The sequence below is a fragment of the Mizuhopecten yessoensis genome, unplaced genomic scaffold, assembly GCF_002113885.1.
Source record: "Mizuhopecten yessoensis strain PY_sf001 unplaced genomic scaffold, ASM211388v2 scaffold716339, whole genome shotgun sequence".
Taxonomy (NCBI): domain Eukaryota; kingdom Metazoa; phylum Mollusca; class Bivalvia; order Pectinida; family Pectinidae; genus Mizuhopecten; species Mizuhopecten yessoensis.
The window spans coordinates 681,172-700,482 of NW_018480067.1; the positions used below are offsets into that span (position 1 = coordinate 681,172).

Sequence of the window (19,311 nt, forward strand, 5' to 3'; positions counted from 1 at the left end):
ATAACAAACTTTCACTATCAAAATCCAAGATGGCTGCCTGTCGGCCATGTTGTTTATCCGATCAGTCTCTAAAATTGCCCTGCACAACTAGGACCAAGGGGAACCTACATATAAAATTTAAGAAAGATCCCTCTAGTTCTTCCGGAGAAATAGCGGTAACAAACTTTCACTATCAAAATCCTAGATGGCTGCCTGTCGGCCATGTTGTTTATCTGATCAGTCTCAAAAGTTGCCCTGCACAGCTAAGGACTAAGGGGAGCCTACATATAAAATTTAAGAAAGATCCCTCGGATACTTCCTGAGAAATAGGGATAACAAACTTTCAATATCAAAATCAAAGATGGCTGCCTGTCGGCCATGTTGTTTATTCGATCAGTCTCAAAAGTTGCCCTGCACAGCTAAGGACAAAGGGAAACCACATATAAAATTTGAGAAAGATTCCTCTGGTACTTCTCAAGAAATAGCGATAACAAACTTTCAATATCAAAATCCAAGATGGCTGCCTGTCGGCCATGTTGTTTATTAGATCAGTCTCAAAAGTTGCCCTGCACAGCTAAGGACTAAGGGGAACCTACATATAAAATTTGAGAAAGATCCCACTGGTAATCCTTGAGAAATAGCGATAACAAACTTTTAATGTCAAAATCCAAGATGGCCACTGTTGGCCATTTTGTTTATCAGATCTGTCTTAAAAGTAAACATGCACAAAGAGGGACAAAGGGGAGCCTTTATATCAAATTTGAGAAAGATCCCTTCAGTTCGTTCTGAAAAATAGCGATAAGAAGAATTGTTTAAGGACAGACGACTGACAAGGGACAACTGACCGACTACAGACGATTTGAATATCATCAGATATTTGTGGGCTAAAAAATACAAGATAAGTTTAGGAATTATAACTTTTCTAATTTTCATTTTTATTTTGAAAGTTTGAAGGACAAAAGATCAGCTTTATTTATCAATTTTTAATTAGCAAGTTTTTGGCAAAACAGTAAAAACTGATATCTATACGTAAAGAAAAATAATAATATTGGTAAAACCAAAATGTTTCTTACTACGATTCTTATTAAATCTGTGCATAATGTGTAATGCTTTGAAACACAACCACTCTCATAGGCAACTTTTCCAGTGTATAATGTGCTAAAACCTCTAATGTGTATAATCAAACAAAAACGTTACAACTGATCTTCCTGATGTGTAAAATGAACTTTTCTACAAAAAACATAACATCTAAAATAATATTGATCTAAAATGTTTCATGTCTATAACAACACTTGATTAACACCTTGTTTCCTTCTCAATCAAAACACATTCTTTTAAGTTTTTGGGAGTGGAATACACTTTCACTTTATGCAATTGCGAGAAATTGACTTGATACCGACCAATTTTTATCATCCATTGCTCATTTCTGTTAGTGTTTTATATTTGTATTGTCTTCGATAAAAATATGTATGTCCTTATCATAGACAATATTTGCTAAATGGGAATTTAACACTGTAAAGGGAAATAACTCGTGAATAATATTTCTGCTTGCAACACATGTGAATAAATTGCTATAAAGGTCTAAGCATCATCATCTGATTTCTTTATTTAAATTATTTTCTTCATAAAACTTATTCTCGATACATGTAGCTACTCACTTTAAAACGAAATTGTTCACATACTGTTTTCTCAGTTAAATTAGTTTTGTATGAACAGAATTATTTTACCAATATCAGAAACTACCAAAATAAGCTTTAGATAATGAAAATTAACATTCATATTGTGAACAATTGCAAAGAATACGATCTAAAATATCCTGTTCAGTCATTAATCGTATTTCTTTTAAATAAAAAAAGATGTACAATTCTTATGCACTGATGTTTGATAAAAACAAACTAGAAACAACAATTGTGATAAACATTATTTTTTTGAAATTATCCTGAAACGTTCATAGACAGGTTTGTACTAGAATCATTCTGGTCTTTACAATGAATGATCTGTGTACCTCTTCTTTAAAAGCACTAAGTCATGTACAACCAATGCACTAAAAACATCAACATTAAAAAAACCATATATACATCACAACAACATAAAATCTGAAAATATAACAAAACTGAAAAGATACATGTCATCATATATGTAGTACTATTATGACAAACTTACGCAAGAGAGACCTGTTGTTTCACCTTGTACAAAAAAACAACAGTGTTTTTGTTTTAAACATGTAAGAATTACCAATCCAACCAAAACTGAGCACTAACATCTGAGGTGATAAGAAAGCTTCTGGGACTGCTCACTACTAAATCGACTCAATGATACAACTTGAAGATTATTGGGGGATCGCCCACTCCTAAATCGACTCAATGATACAACTTGTAGATTATTTGGGGATTGCTCACTACTAAATCGACTCAATGATACATCTTGTAGATTATTGGGGGATCGCCCACTCCTAAATCGACTCAATGATACAACTTGCAGATTATTTGGGGCTTGCTCACTCCTAAATCGACTCAATGATACAACTTGTAGATTATTGGGGGTTGCTCACTACTAAATCGACTCAATGATACAACTTGTAGATTATTGGGGGATCGCTCACTCCTAAATCGACTCAATGATACAACTTGTAGATTATTGGGGATTGCTCACTACTAAATCGACTCAATGATACAACTTGTAGATTATTGGGGGATCGCCCACTCCTAAATTGACTCAATGATACAACTTGTAGATTATTTTGGGATTGCTCAGTCCTAAATCGACTCAATGATACAACTTGCAGATTATTTGGGGATTGCTCACTCCTAAATCGACTCAATGATACAACTTGCAGATTATTTGGGGATTGCTCACTCCTAAATCGACTCAATGATACAACTTGTAGATTATTTGGGGATTGCTCACTCCTAAATCGACTCAATGATACAACTTGTAGATTATTTGGGGATTGCTCACTCCCAAATCGACTCAATGATACAACTTGTAGATTATTTGGGGATTGCTCACTCCCAAAACGACTCAATGATACAACTCGTTGATTATTTGGGGAATGCTCACTCCAAAAATGATTCAATGATACATCTTGCAGTTCATTTGCGGGTTGCTCACTCCAAAAATGATTCAATGATGCATCTTGCAGTTCATTTGCGGGTTGCTCACACCTAAATTGATTCATAGATACATCTTGCAGTTCATTTGGAGATTGCTCACTCCTAAAACTACTCAATGATACATCTTGCAGTTCATTTGAGGGTTGCTCACTCCTAAAACGACTCAATGATACATCTTGCAGTTCATTTGGGGGTTGCTCACACCTAAAACGACTCAATGATACATCTTGCAGTTCATTTGCGGGTTGCTCACACCTAAATTGATTCAATGATACATCTTGCAGTTCATTTGGAGATTGCTCACTCCTAAAACGACTCAATGATACATCTTGCAGTTCATTTGGGGGTTGCTCACACCTAAAATGACTCAATGATACATCTTGCAGTTCATTTGGAGGTTGCTCACTCCTAAAACGACTCAATGATACATCTTGCAGTTCATTTGGGGGTTGCTCACACCTTAATTGATTCAATGATACATTTTGCAGTTCATTTGGGGATTGCTCACTCCTAAAACGACTCAATGATACATCTTGCAGTTCATTTGGGGGTTGCTCACACCTAAAATGACTCAATGATACATCTGGCAGTTCATTTGGGGGTCCCTCATTCCTAAAACGACTCAATTATACATCTTGTAAATTATTGGGGGAATGATCACTCCTAAAACGACTCAATGATATATCTTGTAGATTATTGGGGGAGTGCTCATTCCTAAAACGACTCAATGATACATCTTGTAGATTATTGGGGGAGTGCTCATTCCTAAAATGACTCAATAATACATCTTGTAGATTATTGGGGGAATACTCACTCCTAAAACCACTCAATGATACATATACCTAACTTTTTGCTTGCTGTTTCCATCCTAAATTTTAAAATCACAAAGGACAAGCAGCAGTAATTGTGTTCATGTGTAAACATTGTATTGTGTAAAACTACAGAATAGTTTCTGAAGCAGGGATCGAAACACATGAACATTGCAAATGTATCCCTCTTTGTGAAATAAGCAATGTATTACATTGTAAATCAACCAAATAGTTTCTGAAGCATTGAACATTGTAAATTTACCCCGGTTATCTAACATATTGAAATAAACAATGTTTTACATTATACATACACCAAATAGTGTATGAAGCATTGTAACATTGAACATTTTAAATTTACCCCTCTTTGTAAAAAAGAGATGTTTTAAATCCAACAATTGGTGTTTGAAGCTTTTTAACATTGTAAATTTATCCTTCTTTGTTAAATAAGAGATTATTTGATCAACCTATCTTAAGTTTGTGAAAAAAGAAAGTTAGGTGAACAAGTTAAACATTTTTCATGAAAAGGCTGAAATAAAATCTAAATTCTGACACTGCAAATCAGTTCATGATATGCATTACAAAATGTATCAACACTTGGAGGGATGTCAATTTCTAAGTCTATCTTGAATGTTTATACTATCAATGGTGTAATATCAATGTCACCTCCAATGTTTTATGTCAATATGTCCTATTGTTGTTCTTAGTTCTTAGTTACAACAGTTCAAAGTGAAAATGAAATAAAAGAGATGTTATTGAAAATGATGAATGTTGTTTAGGAAATATTTTTACACATGAGAACAAATAAACTATCTTGAATACACAAAGATAATAACAACAAGAGTACCGCGGGGTGGAACAAAATACGCCCGTCGAATGCCATATAATGTTATATACTTTCTTACATTGAAATAAGATCTGCATCATTCTAAGAGTGGTTAGCTGATATACTATACTGTAGGAGGAGATTGCCGGACAAACAAAGTTTACGCCAGATGGATTGACAACGCCATACCATAATACTACCGTCAAATTTGACCGTCGTATAAAAACACAGGACAATGCCATACCATAATACTACCGTCAAATTTGACCGTCGTATAAAAACACAGAACATTGATCTCCAAGTAAAAAAAATGTTAACAGTCCACTAGTCCTCCTAAGAGACAAACAAAATCATGTCGACAACAGTTACTGTTAACTCATCTAATCTAAACTAAAAATATATGATAAGGATGAAATATCAGGGCTAGAAATTAATTTTAAAAACCACTTGTCAAACAGGCTAGTAGATTCCACTTTTGCTCGTACATGTAGAAATTCCACCAACACAATATTATTCAACAGGGGAAGAAATATCAATCATCAGGCTAGTCAATCATCAGGCTAGTCAATCATCAGGCTAGCAATTTTTAGAACCACTAGTCCATCTGCACATTTCACACGTCTCAGACTATCAGGCCACCCTTACTTTCTAGCACTGATAATACACAACATAATCTTATTAGAATACGAACACAAAAGATGATGAAAAACGAAAAATATAAAATGCCAAGTCATTCGTCGTTTTCAGCGTGAAATAATGACAGCTGGAACTGCCATCCATCACTCTTATGTAACTGAATCACATTGTTTCCCCCAACGAGCTAACCTAACTAATTCAAAGCATTGGGAAAAAGCTTTCAGGAATGTTAGTTTCAATCTCAGACGTTTATCTTTTTGGTAAAATTCTACTTTTATAGAACTGTTGGGTGTTTTCTCACTTTCTGTTCATTTTTTGAAGAATGTTATTTCAATCAATCACTTTCATTGTTTCCCTCATATGCAACCGATGCTGATAGTTATGACAAGTTCAGCTGTAGTTATGGTAAAAAGTTTTGAAGATGAAGATATTATATAACACAAAAAATCAAATCAGCTGTAGTTATGGTTAAAGGTTTTTTGAAGATGAAGATAATATATAGAACAGCAAATTCAAGAATCAAGTAGCTTAAGACTGATTCTTGAACACAGTGTTGATAAAAGAACATAAAATCCCACAAAAGTCCCAATGCTGCCACTGTTGTCTTCAGAGGCGTGACATATATTTCATGTAGTGTCTTTTTCAAAATTACACCATACCGAATCTGTGTGTTTGTTTTGGTGATATTTCCAGCTTTGCCGTGTAAAACCACACTTATCACTTCATCCTTTGGTATCGGTTTGTCAGTATCTTGGTAATCTCTTCTGTTAAGATCTTCCAGATTTTGCCATATTTTTCTACGTCGGCACGATCCGGGTGGTAATTCACCACAGCCTGTTTGTAGTACTCCTTTTTTTGGGAATAATCGGTTTTTGGAGCCATGGAGATCTTGAAGAATTTCTTGTGGATTGGTTTCTTCGGTGGATACTCCCTGAAAAATATATAAATACATCGTCTCAGGAATGAGTAGTAGGTTTTAACGATCAACAAAAACTCCATGGCATTTATTGAATGTACAACTGTGCATGGTCCCCTACAATGTGACTTATAACTGGCTGAATTTTCAAGCTGTAAATTCTCATATGAACACGTAAAGCTCACAGGTATTCTGTGAAATTTAATATTTTGTACATACTTAAAACATATTGAACAACAATTCAAAGAGCTTCATTGAGAATGCGATGGAAGGGGCTAACTGCTCTTGTACCCCCATATCTGGCCATATGTCACCAATAGATGTAGTATTTACAAAGTAACCTTTAAAAGTTTTACAAAAATCATGAAACAAGTTATTTGACTTATATTAATCAATCTTATTGACACTGATATTCATCCCTATTTTTGTCCCTGATGTTAGCGCATGGGGGACCTTAATGTTGGAATGCCTGGAGAAAAACTAAGAGGACGGGATGGCGACCCTAGTGTTTGGAGTCTGAAGCGGAAATCTTATTCCACTATCGGAAGACTTTTAATAAATGGTTATTTATTATAACCGGGAATTCCAAACTCTGGTAAATCTATTTGAAATGTGTAATTATGATAGTGTACCACTTAGAAATGGGATTTACAGCATATTTTTGCCATGTAAAATCGAAGGCTGACTTGGTATACATGTATCCATATGACAGTCATTTATGCTTTCACACTTTTAGTTTTAACCTACTACTAGCAATTGTCTAAGATTTCAACAGAAAACAGCATGCAACATTTAAACTGATTAATCAATTATGAAATGTATCAATCGGCTAATTTGAATTGGCTGTACAATCGATTGATTTTCGATTGTAGGAACAACACTAGGTGATCCCATATCTTTTCACATCCGATCAGGGAATTGAACCCCGGCCGTCTTGGCAAAAACAAGTGCATTATCCACTGCGTCACCCGACCAACCTTACAAAGTAAACCATGTATACCTAACAGCAGTAATGTAGAAAATGGCTTATCATATTTCGTTTGGATTTTTCTTGCCAGGTGCATGTAGGTCTAGTCACAAAGAAATATAAACAACATAAAGATATGTGCAATATTCACTTCAGATCAGGGTCTTGTTATACCAAAGTTGGGTAGTTGGTGCAATAATTTACTCCAGATCATAAATGTTTGATTATTAAAAATAACCACTTGTAGATTCATGCCATGCATTTTTGTTAATCACAGAAATAGAGCATTTTACTCAGAACACATCATTGATTCCAAATATATTTTTTATATTTTTTTTACATATGGGTATATGCATGTTTTCTTTTTTTTTCAATTTCTTTTCTTGTAGTATTAACAGTAGTTTTCTTTTTATTAAAAATAAAAATAAAATAAGATTTATAAGTTGAATCCATTCACATAGAAAATTGAAAATATGCATCCAGCATTGCTGGTCTGAGGGATAAATCTATTTGATTAGACGGGGCATAATCATAAATTCATTATAATTTGGGAAGTTTGTCCCAAAGAGAAGTTGCTTAATAACAGGATTGCTGAATTATTGAAGACAAAACAATAGAGGGCCTAAACGGTAAACACTAACTTGTATAAAAAGTCGAGCAGTTCCAGGTCTTCTTTCTTCTCCGCCTTGGTGAGGTCAGCAAGTTCTTTCTTTATCTCTTTCTTTAGTTCCTCCTTTTCTTTGTTCCACTCCTCTTCCTCAACTGACACTGTCTCACGCTGATACGCTTGCAGGATGTCGGAACACTCTTTAAACCAGTCTGAAATAACACCATTGATGTCTGCAGTACAAATCTATATATACACACTTGTAACAGTATTTAACCTTTGTACATAAAATATAATTCTAAAGCTACCATTTTCCAGATATTAAATATTTTGAAATGAAATATACATGCCTCAAACAGATCTCACAAATTTGAATAATTCTTGTTACAAGAAAAATGTTTAATAATCCTAATTACAGTTATTATTTCAACATTGTATTATTTTCCAAAATATTTCCATTAACTTATTGTAGGGCTAACAAGATTTTGAAGAATCAGGCCTAAATGTCCTGAATGAATTTAAATCATTAAAAATAGTTCATACTTACCAACGTTAGTAAAAGTTCGTGGGTGCATGCTGTGGGCCAGCTGCATGGATCTGATAAGGTAGCGCTTTGCCTTGTCTTTCATCTTTAGCACCTTATCGTATAGACATCCCAGCCTGCTCAGGGCCAAGGCCTCTAACTCGACTTCTGTCACCTCCCGGGTCCTAATAATGGCCAGTTTGTACCAGTCTACCACCTCCCACGCCATATCCATATTGAGAGTTTCCTCATCCATGGTCAATTGGTGGTACAGCTGGTCTCCTGAAAGTTTCATCAACAATCAAAATGATTTTTTAAACCCTTTTAGGTTTATTAAATGAGACACACACTCACCTTTCCCCACAATTAGGATACAGTCCATTAGCTCAATCACCCATGAAGACACATTTGAACTCTTCCAATTCAAAGTTTGGAATACCTAGTTCATTATTCAATTTCAGGGTGAAAACTGAATGAGTTAAAGGGTATTACCCCAATATTTTATTAAGCCAAGTATATAAATATAAAAAATTCTTCCATGTTTTTAAATACTTCATTTGTTTTCTGTATTACAGATTACAGAGTGTGAAAAGATCTATTTTACATTAAGTAAAAAAGTTGAAGAGTCCCGCAGGAAAAGCAGTGAAATATTCTTGAATTCTTAAGTTTAGTCTAAGGAGGATATTTTTTGTGAATAAAGGTTTCGATATTGCAGAAATAAGGCCTCTGAGGATTTGAAATTTTCAAATGTTGGTGATAAAACAGTTCAATAATACATTGAAATCATGATCTATCAAAATTTCAAATTTTCCTTCATGTAGGTTTGCAGTTTTTTTTTTTCCAATTTTGAGAAATTAAGATCCCGTTTTCCACAATTCCCTTATAAATTGCTAAAATGCTTACCAATAGACCTTGCCTGCATCGATTCAGCCATACACTGGTGCATAAAGACATCAACCTCCAAGATTTTTACCTCTCTTTCAATGGTTACCTCCCCTTTTCCACTTGCAACAGCTTCGTGTAATGGCATATGACAGTTTCTCATCTCTGATAATGCACGCTCAAAGCTCCCCTTCTCCACAGCTGTCACCCCTATATGGAAATGGCATTGTGCGATATCAAGAAAACATCCACCCCGAATGTTACTGATCTTGATTTCCTGAACAACATCGTAATAAACATTGATTCGATCATCAATGTCCATCTCGCTACATTTACCAGATTTGAGTCCTTCCCAGCAGACTTTTGCTGAAGACTTAACATCATCTATCCATATGTTTGGTTTCACACCTTGTCCTTGACTCACTGCAGTGGAAAAGTACTTGAAGGCCTCTTTGTAATAGAATACAGCCGTCGTGAATGTTCCGGAAGAGATTTCTTCCACCTGGGCCCGGCGCCATGCTGTCATGGCAAGGTTTTTTGAAGCAGACATTTTGTCATCCTCCGTGATCCCCGTGCTAAGGGCTTTGTAGTAACAGTTAGCAGCTTGCTGTAGTCTGTCTCGCTTCAATACTGGACTGAGACCATCTTTGATAGATGCATATAAACCATTTCCCTTCTGTCTCCAATGTTGCGAGCCAGCAACTTCCATCTTGCTTTAACTGATGTGATGCAAATTAAGGACTATGGCTATTTAATTAAGATCTAAGAAAGTTCCTCTGTGTTGTTTGTAACTGAAATTACATTAAAGAAAATATTTCATTTTTTCAAAGTCTAGATAGATAACCTTAATTTTGGAGCTTGGATTTGATTATCCAACAAACGAAACAGAAGCAGTTTAAATGTTTTAACACCAGTAGTTTGTATGACCTTGAAAGTGGTACAAAGTAATCCATTTTAACAATCGAACTTAACAGGCCTTTAATTACCTCAGCTTGATGCAGTTACCAAATACCAGGACCTCTTGGTTTAATGTAGAACTTTTCAAAGGTAAAATACATTTGACATTGATTTGTGACCTTAAAAGTGAGGCGAGTGTTGCAAGTTAAACCCTTTCACAACTGTAGACCATAATGGACTCTTCCAAATTAATGCAAAGTAGAGTTCATTCAAGTTACATCGGGATGAAAGGGTTAAATATAATTTGCCCACATGCATATTTTGTAGATACCTGTATAGGCTCCAGTCAGAATCTACCTGCACGCTAACAAGTAAACATTGAAAACTTCTACTCACCCTGACATAAAATCTACTTGCTCTGGACCTCGGCCTGGTGGAATAATATACCTGAAGTCAAGAAACCAACTTGATAATAATTTTTCATCCCAGTTAACTGCTTGGTTAGTTTATATGCAAAATTGTCATTGCCCTGGTCCTGCTGATATTGCTTCAAGAGTGGGTCAAGGTAATATTTTATTAGAACAAACTTTACACCCAGCCATCTAAGTATGCTTCTTACGAAACATCACCATATGTATAAGTCTCTTTGGAATTAAATGCTTTTTAAATAAATTTGTCACAATAAATGGAGTTCTCAAAATACAGCATATGTATTCGTGAAAGGGACAGAATTATCATGCAATCATGTTGTCTAAAAGTCGGAACGTAATCATAATTGTTAAAATAATCATCATAATTTCCAAACAAGAGGCCCAGAGGGCCTGTGTCGCTCACCTGAATATGTTTAAAATAACTGGTATGTAGTAAAGACATAGGTAGCAGAGTACAGTAGAGGGTTGTGGCCATGGGTGATATTTTTGTTAAATGGCTAACCCCTGTATAATGATATGTAAAAAAAATATAAAAATAAAACTGTACTAAAATTGGTATAAGCATGATGAAGTGGGCTATGTGAGCTTCACATTTGTAAAAAAGAAAGAAGATTTCTTTGGTTCGAGAATAAAATTTTGGCCATAATACGAAAGGGTGCGTACACATGAAAAGCTAGCTTTACAGGAGGTAAAATTTTGACAACAGCACACGACGCAAAATTGCAAAAAATCAAGTTCTACAATTTTACTGCGACCCAGATAATTCTGCAACCAGGTAGGTAATCTTTAATTTCAGACAGAGCTTAGGAAAAAAATTACTACTTGCGGGGGTCAAATTTTGGGTTAAAAATAGCATTTTTTGGCATTTTTTGGTAATTTTTGATGTGGTAACCATGGTTTTCACACAAGTGACATACATAGAAAAAAGAGGTTTATACACTTCTCAGTGCTTTATATGTATTGTAAATGTAATGCAGTTTACAAATATATATACATGTATACATGTGTTGTGTAGGGTAAATCCGCTGTGTTTACATTTCCTCGACATGTGCCTTGTTTATCAGAGTCGGGCCATTTCTACTGTATTCTGCTACCATAGCACTCCATCAGGTAGGTGCTGTAAGTACATATGAAATTTCAGAAAGATCCATCCAGTACTTGAGATATAGCGAGAACAAATTTCAAACAGAGCCCCACCCCTATGCCCCTAAGGGGGTTATACCCACCAATTATACAAAATTGAGTCCCGTTGGCACAAGGATGCTCCAGATTAAATAAGGATAAAATCCCTTAATCCTGATGGTCGAAGAAGGATTTTAAAGGTTTTACCTCTTTTTCCCTTATTGGGCCCCGCTTCTCTGCCTACAGGGGGGTCGGACACACTATTCATACAAAATTGGTTCCCCTTCACCCAAGGATGCTTTATACCAAGTTAGGACAAAATCCTGTCATTCCTACAGAAGAACAAGGATTTTGAAGAATTTGCTATGTTTCCCCTATTGGGCCCCTCCCTTCTGCCCTCAAGGATGCTCTAGACTAAATTAGGATAAAATCCCTTAATCCCTATGGTAGAAGAAGGATTATTAAGGTTTTACCTCTATTTCCCCTATTGGGTCGGGCCCCGCCCCTAAGGTTCCAGGGGGGCCACACACACCATTTATACAAAATGTGTTCCCCTTTACCCCAAGGATGCTCCACACCAAATATGGACCAAATCCTTTCATTCCTTCAGAAGAAGAAGGATTTTAAAGAATTTGCTGTATTTCCCCTACTGGGCCCATCTCTCAGCCTCCAGGGGGCCCAGACCCACCATTTATACAAAATGTGTTCCCCTTCCCCCAAGGATGCTTTTGACCAAATATGGAACAAATCTTTTCATTCCTACAGAAGGAGAAGGATTTTAAAGAATTTGCTGTATTTTCCCTATTGGGCCAACGCCCCTCACCCCCCAGGGGGGCCAGACCCACGATTTATACAAAATTGCTTCCCCTTCACCCAAGGATGCTTCAGACCAAATATGGACCAAAACCTTTCATTCCTACAGAAGAAGAAAGGTTTTATAGAATTTGCTATATTTCCCCTATTGGGCCCTACCCCTCAGCCCCCAGGGGGGCCAGACCCACGGTTTATACAAAATTGGTTCCCCTTTACCCAAGAATGCTCCACACCAATTATGGACCAAATCCTTTTATTCTAACGGAAGAAGAAGGATTTTAAAGAATAATTTGCTATGTTTCCCCTATTGGGCCCCGCCCCTTAGGGCTGGACCCACGGTTTATACAAAATTGGTTCCCCTTCCCCCAAGGATGCTTTTGACCAAATATAGAACAAATCATTTCATTCCCACAGAAGGAGAATGATTTTAAAGAATTTGCTGTATTCCCCCTATTGGGCCCACGCCCCTCAGCCCCCAGGGGGGGGGCCAGACCCACGATTTATTCAAAATTGCTTCCCCTTCACCCAAGGATGCTTCAGACCAAATATGGACCAAATCCTTTCATTCCTACAGAAGAAGAAGGATTTTAAAGAATTTGCTGTATTTCCCCTATTGGGCCCACATCCCTCAGCCCCCAGGGGGGGCCAGACCCCCGATTTATACAAAATTGCTTCCCCTTCCCCCCAGGATGCTTTTGACCAAATATGGAACAAATCATTTCATTCCCACAGAAGGAGAATGATTTTAAAGAATTTGCTGTATTTCCCCTATTGGGCCCACATCCCTCAGCCCCCAGGGGGGGCCAGACCCCCGATTTATACAAAATTGCTTCCCCTTCCCCCCAGGATGCTTTTGACCAAATATGGAACAAATCATTTCATTCCCACAGAAGGAGAATGATTTTAAAGAATTTGCTGTATTTCCCCTATTGGGCCCACATCCCTCAGCCCCCAGGGGGGGCCAGACCCCCGATTTATACAAAATTGCTTCCCCTTCCCCCCAGGATGCTTTTGACCAAATATGGAACAAATCATTTCATTCCCACAGAAGGAGAATGATTTTAAAGAATTTGCTGTATTTCCCCTATTGGGCCCACGCCCCTCAGCCCCCAGGGGGGGGGCCAGACCCACGATTTATACAAAATTGCTTCCCCTTCACCCAAGGATGCTTCAGACCAAATATGGACCAAATCCTTTCATTCCTACAGAAGAAGAAGGATTTTAAAGAATGTGCTGTATTTCCCCTATTGGGCCCACGCCCCTCAGCCCCCAGGGGGGGGGCCAGACCCACGATTTATACAAAATTGCTTCCCCTTCACCCAAGGATGCTTCAGACCAAATATGGACCAAATCCTTTCATTCCTACAGAAGAAGAAGGATTTTAAAGAATGTGCTGTATTTCCCCTATTGGGCCCACGCCCCTCAGCCCCCAGGGGGGGGGCCAGACCCACGATTTATACAAAATTGCTTCCCCTTCACCCAAGGATGCTTCAGACCAAATATGGATCAAATCCTTTCATTCCTACAGAAGAAGAAAGATTTTATAGAATTTGCTATATTTCCCCTATTGGGCCCTACCCCTCAGCCCCCAGGGGGGGCCAGACCCACGATTTATACAAAATTGCTTCCCCTTCACCCAAGGATGCTTCAGACCAAATATGAATCAAATCCTTTCATTCCTACAGAAGAAGAAAGATTTTATAGAATTTGCTATATTTCCCCTATTGGGTCCTACCCCTCAGCCCCCAGGGGGGCCAGACCCACGGTTTGTACAAAATTGGTTCCCCTTTACCCAAGAATGCTCCACACCAATTATGGACCAAATCCTTTTATTCTAACGGAAGAAGAAGGATTTTAAAGAATAATTTGCTATGTTTCCCCTATTGGGCCCCGCCCCTTAGGGCCAGACCCACGATTTATACAAAATTGGTTCCCCTTCCCCCAAGGATGCTTCAGACCAAATATGGACCAAATCCTTTCATTCCTCCAGAAGAAGAAGGATTTCCTATTGGGCCCTACCCCTCAGCCCCCAGGGGGGGCCAGACCCACGATTTATACAAAATTGCTTCCCCTTCACCCAAGGATGCTTCAGACCAAATACGGACCAAATCCTTTCATTCCTACAGAAGAAGAAGGATTTTAAAGAATTTGCTGTATTTCCCCTATTGGGCCCACATCCCTCAGCCCCCAGGGGGGACCAGACCCCCGATTTATACAAAATTGCTTCCCCTTCACCCAAGGATGCTTCAGACCAAATATGGATCAAATCCTTTCATTCCTACAGACGAAGAAGGATTTTAAAGAATTTGCTGTATTTCCCCTATTGGGCCCACATCCCTCAGCCCCCAGGGGGGACGAGACCCCCGATTTATACAAAATTGCTTCCCCTTCACCCAAGGATGCTTCAGACCAAATATGGATCAAATCCTTTCATTCCTACAGACGAAGAAGGATTTTAAAGAATTTGCTGTATTTCCCCTACTGGGTACCACCCCTCAGCCCCCAGGGGGGGCCAGACCCACGATTTATACAAAATTTGTTCCCCTTCCCCCAAGGATTCTTTTGACCAAATATGGAACAAATCCTTTCATTCCTATAGAAGAAGAATTAGCTATATTCCCCATATTGGGCCCCGCCCCTCAGACCCACCAATTATACCAAAAAAACATCTTCTTCACCCAAGAATGCTTCAGACCAAATTTGGTCAAAAATCTCCTTAGTCGTTCATGACTAGTAGCGTTTTAAAGGAAAAGATGACGGATGGACGAACGCTGCGGTATGGCGTAAGCTCACCATGGTCCTTCGGACCAGGTGAGCTAAAAACAGTTCTTTGTCAGTGATTTTTTCCTGTTTCACCTCCTGGTTCATTTCAAAACACCTTATTAACTCAACTGAATTATATATTGTTATTTAACCCGAGAACAAAAATACAAGTCTATACCACAGGGGCAAAAGGCACAGACAAACACCCTGGGTCCCATGGCCACGCCTTATATGCTTATATATAGTGACATTATACTGTATAAGCAAGGAGGGGTTGGGGATTAGTCTGTGCCTTGCCCCTGTGCTCTGTTCTTAAAGGTATCAAAGTGGCTTCAACAAGAGGCCTGTATCGCTCACCCGATATGTTTAAAAATAATTGGTATGAAGTAGGTGCTGTAAGTACATATGAAATTTCAGAAAGATCCATCCAGTAATTGAGTTATAACGAGAACAAACTTCAAACAGAGCATCACCCCTATGCAACCTAGGGGGTCATACCCACCAATTATACAAAATTGAGTCCCCTTGACCCAAGGATGCTCCAGACTAAATAAGGAAAAAAAAAACCATAATCCTGATGGTTGAAGGAGGATTTTAAAGGTTTTACCTCTATTTCTCCTATTGGGCCCGGCCCTTCTGCCCCCTGGGAGACCACACCCAATGCTTTTACAAAATTAAATCCCCTTAGCCCATTGATGCTCCATACTAAATTAGGATAAAATCCTTTAATCTCTATGGTAGAAGAAGGATTTTAAAGGTTTTATCTCTATTTCCACTATTGGGCCCCGCCTCTCTGCCTCCAGAGGGGTCAGACACACCGTTTATACAAAATTGAGTCCCTTTTGCCTAAGGATGCTCCAGACTAAATTAGGATAATATCCCTTAATCCCTATGGCAGAAGAAGGATTATAAAGGTTTTACCACAGACTTAGATAACTTAAATCTAATTCCGTGGTTTTACCTATATTTCCCCTATTGGGCCCACGCACCTCAGCCCCCAGGGGGGCCAGACCCACAGTTTATACAAAATTGGTTTCCCTTTACCCATGAACGCTTCAGACCAAATATGGACCAAATCCTTTCATTCCTCCAGAAGAAGAAGGATTTTAAAGAATTTGCTATATTTCCCCTATTGGGCCCACGCCCCTCAGCCCCCAGGGGGGCCAGACCCACAATTTATACAAAATTGCTTCCCCTTCACCCAAGGATGCTTCAGACCAAATATGGACCAAATCCTTTCATTCCTACAGAAGAAGAATGATTTTTAAGAATTTGCTATATTTCCCCTATTGGGCCCTACCCCTCAGCCCCCAGGGGGGCCAGACCCACGGTTTATACAAAATTGGTTTCCCTTTACCCAAGGATGCTCCACACCAATTATGGACCAAATCCTTTTATTCTAACGGAAGAAGAAGGATTTTCAAGAATAATTTGCTATGTTTCCCCTATTTGCCCCGCCCCTTAGGCCCCTGGGCAGCCACACCCATGGTTTATTCAAAATTGGTTCCCCTTCACCCAAGAATGCTTCAGACCAAATCCTTTCATTCCTACAGAAGAAGAAGGATTTTAAAGAATTGGCTTTATTTCCCCTATTGGGCCCCGCTCCTCAGCCCCCAGGGGGGCCAGACCCACCATTAATACAAAATTTGTTTCCCTTCTCCCAAGGATGTTTCTGACTGGTCAAACTCTGCTGAGTCGTTCATGACAAGTAGCGTTATAAAGGAAAAGTTGACGGACGGACGGACGGACGGACGGCTGGCCGACGGCCAGGTAAGCTAATAAAATTAAAGAATCCTTTTTTTAAATCACTGATAATGTATCAACGCTAAAAAAAATTGTTTGAAAACATTAGTCAGTTTCGTTAATTGTTTCCAATTTTTCTAGTTCATATATGGAATTTCCACCAACTAAAAGTTTTGACAATTTAGACAATTGTGCTAGAAATTTGTAGAACCATAAATACATATAGTGTCCAGCTGATCGAAATTTTGCTAGTCACAGACTATCTTTGTGGTGTCTACCCCATGTCCACATACGTACTAGATTAATACATACAAGAAGCTTTATTTAACGTCGAATAGGGTGAACAATTTAACATAAGCTCTCAGAAGCTTGGATTTCGACAAACATGATAAATATAAATAACAGTAAATATGATACAAGTTAAGACCAACACAATACATAAAATAAAACAAATATCACATGAGCATAATATATAATTATAGTTCATGATGTGGTGCAAGTTAATTTCCAAGGGTTGGGGAGCCCCCTATACCAGCGAGGTCTGCTTAATGCGCACATCATGGTAGTTCAAGGAAGATATAAATATCAATTTCACTACATACAGTGCTTAAAGTTAAAAGAGTGGACTTAAAATTTTACAGAATCAAATTGAGAAAAAAATATGTATTGAACACATATTTTGTAAAATATAACTAGATCTAGTACTGGTATGATTGTAGTAACAACTGATAGCACTAAAACTCATTAAAATATTTAAATGTTTAAAAGTAGCACATCATTTATCACGGAATTCAGGTTTATATTATATTATATTATATCATACATGTATTTCAAAGGCAAGCACCACCTGTGACCTTCTTATTTTTATCAGCAGTGATGTTTATGTTTCAGATTAAGTAAGTTATATCAGCGTCAGATCATAGGGGTTCGTTACAAATGTCTGAAATACACATATGCTACACAGATATGGCTAACAGCACACATAAACAGTATACTGATATGGGTCACAGCACACATATACCGTGTAGGTTTATGTGTGCTGTGACCCATATCAGTTTCAGACATTTGTAACGAACCCCTGTGCTTTAGCCTTTAGGCCTAACGAGTTTCTATCTATAAAAATGTAAATTGTGATACCATTGGAAGTAACCGTTTCTAAGGAAGATTAAAATATGTTCATAGCCATTTGGAATGTTCTCACAAAGATGCCATGTGTCTTCACCTTAACAGCAAATTTAAGCCTCTTTCAACACGACTTGGATTGCATGACATCCACTCCCGCGAAAACTTTTCTAATGTTGATCGATAGGTGGCGCTACAACAATGAAAAGTTGTTCCGAACGACCGCGATTCACTTTTAGTTTCATTTTGACACGTCGCAGATGTACGCTACGGTGCGTTTTTTTTGATGGTATCTTTTCTATGGAAATGAGACAAGTCAAGTTCTACTGTTTCCGTTGCTGTTATATAAGTATATTGCACAATTAGCCTTTCTGTCGCCATTTCAAAGATAAATGTCGAGGTTAGAATGTCCGATAGAGTCAAACGATTTACAGAGTCGGGCATGCGCAGGATCGGGACCTTTTATGGTTTGTAATCTCAACGAAGCAATGCTATTTGAATGCCACGACGATACATTTTGCATATTGCTTTTAAGATAACACGGTTATCATTTTGCCAGGTCTCGGGATGAGAGGATTTTTTTATAGATACCTTTTTTTTGGTCGCGTGTCTATTTTTTTTTTATTTTTTTTTATTAATAGACGAATCAACACTTCGCTAATTGATGATGTAAGCGGCCCCCCGAAATTCTTTTACGGTTAAAAATCGTAGCCTCGTTCTGGTTACGATGTAAACATTATTGTCGTCGTATTTCCTGATTCTTTGATATCGTTTTATAGAACATTTTTATATGAATCTTATCATTATAAACACATTATGAATTAACCATGGATCCAGGTGACCAATCTATATCTTTAGACGAAGTTAAAACATAGCTGTTAAGCAGTTCTTGCCCGTTCTTGTCGGACCGTGTACTTGCTACAAAGGGGACAAAAGAGGAGGAGCCTAAGTGCACTAGGCCTATGTTACGCCGTCCAGAAAATGAATATCAGCAAAGTTTGAACATCATGTCAGTTGTTAGAGCAAAGCAAGTGAGACTAAAGTATTTGTTTAAACATTGTTTATGTCATTATTAAAGATCCATTGTTTATATATCAGATGGCTGGCTTGATGAAAAGAACGATAGTTCAGTATGTGGCCCCCTGTATTTGCCAGACATCGTGAA

At 37.8% G+C, this 19,311-nt stretch overlaps 1 protein-coding gene across 2 annotated transcripts; it reads right to left on the minus strand.

Annotated features, from left to right (window-relative positions):
* Positions 1–4,864: 4,864 nt before the first annotated feature.
* On the minus strand, positions 4,865–18,324 carry LOC110443314. Of its 2 annotated transcripts, none has more exons than XM_021487468.1 (6): positions 18,247–18,324; positions 10,549–10,599; positions 9,277–10,046; positions 8,398–8,655; positions 7,885–8,062; positions 4,865–6,291 (listed from the first exon to the last, which is right to left on the minus strand). In XM_021487468.1, the coding sequence occupies exons 3-6, from the start codon at positions 9,962–9,964 to the stop codon at positions 6,078–6,080; spliced, it is 1,338 nt and encodes a 445-aa protein (XP_021343143.1). In that variant the 5' UTR covers positions 9,965–10,046; positions 10,549–10,599; positions 18,247–18,324; the 3' UTR covers positions 4,865–6,077. The 2 variants fall into 2 exon arrangements, with proteins under 2 accessions (XP_021343143.1, XP_021343144.1); XM_021487469.1 differs by lacking the exon at positions 18,247–18,324 and adding an exon at positions 18,162–18,209.
* Positions 18,325–19,311: the final 987 nt, after the last annotated feature.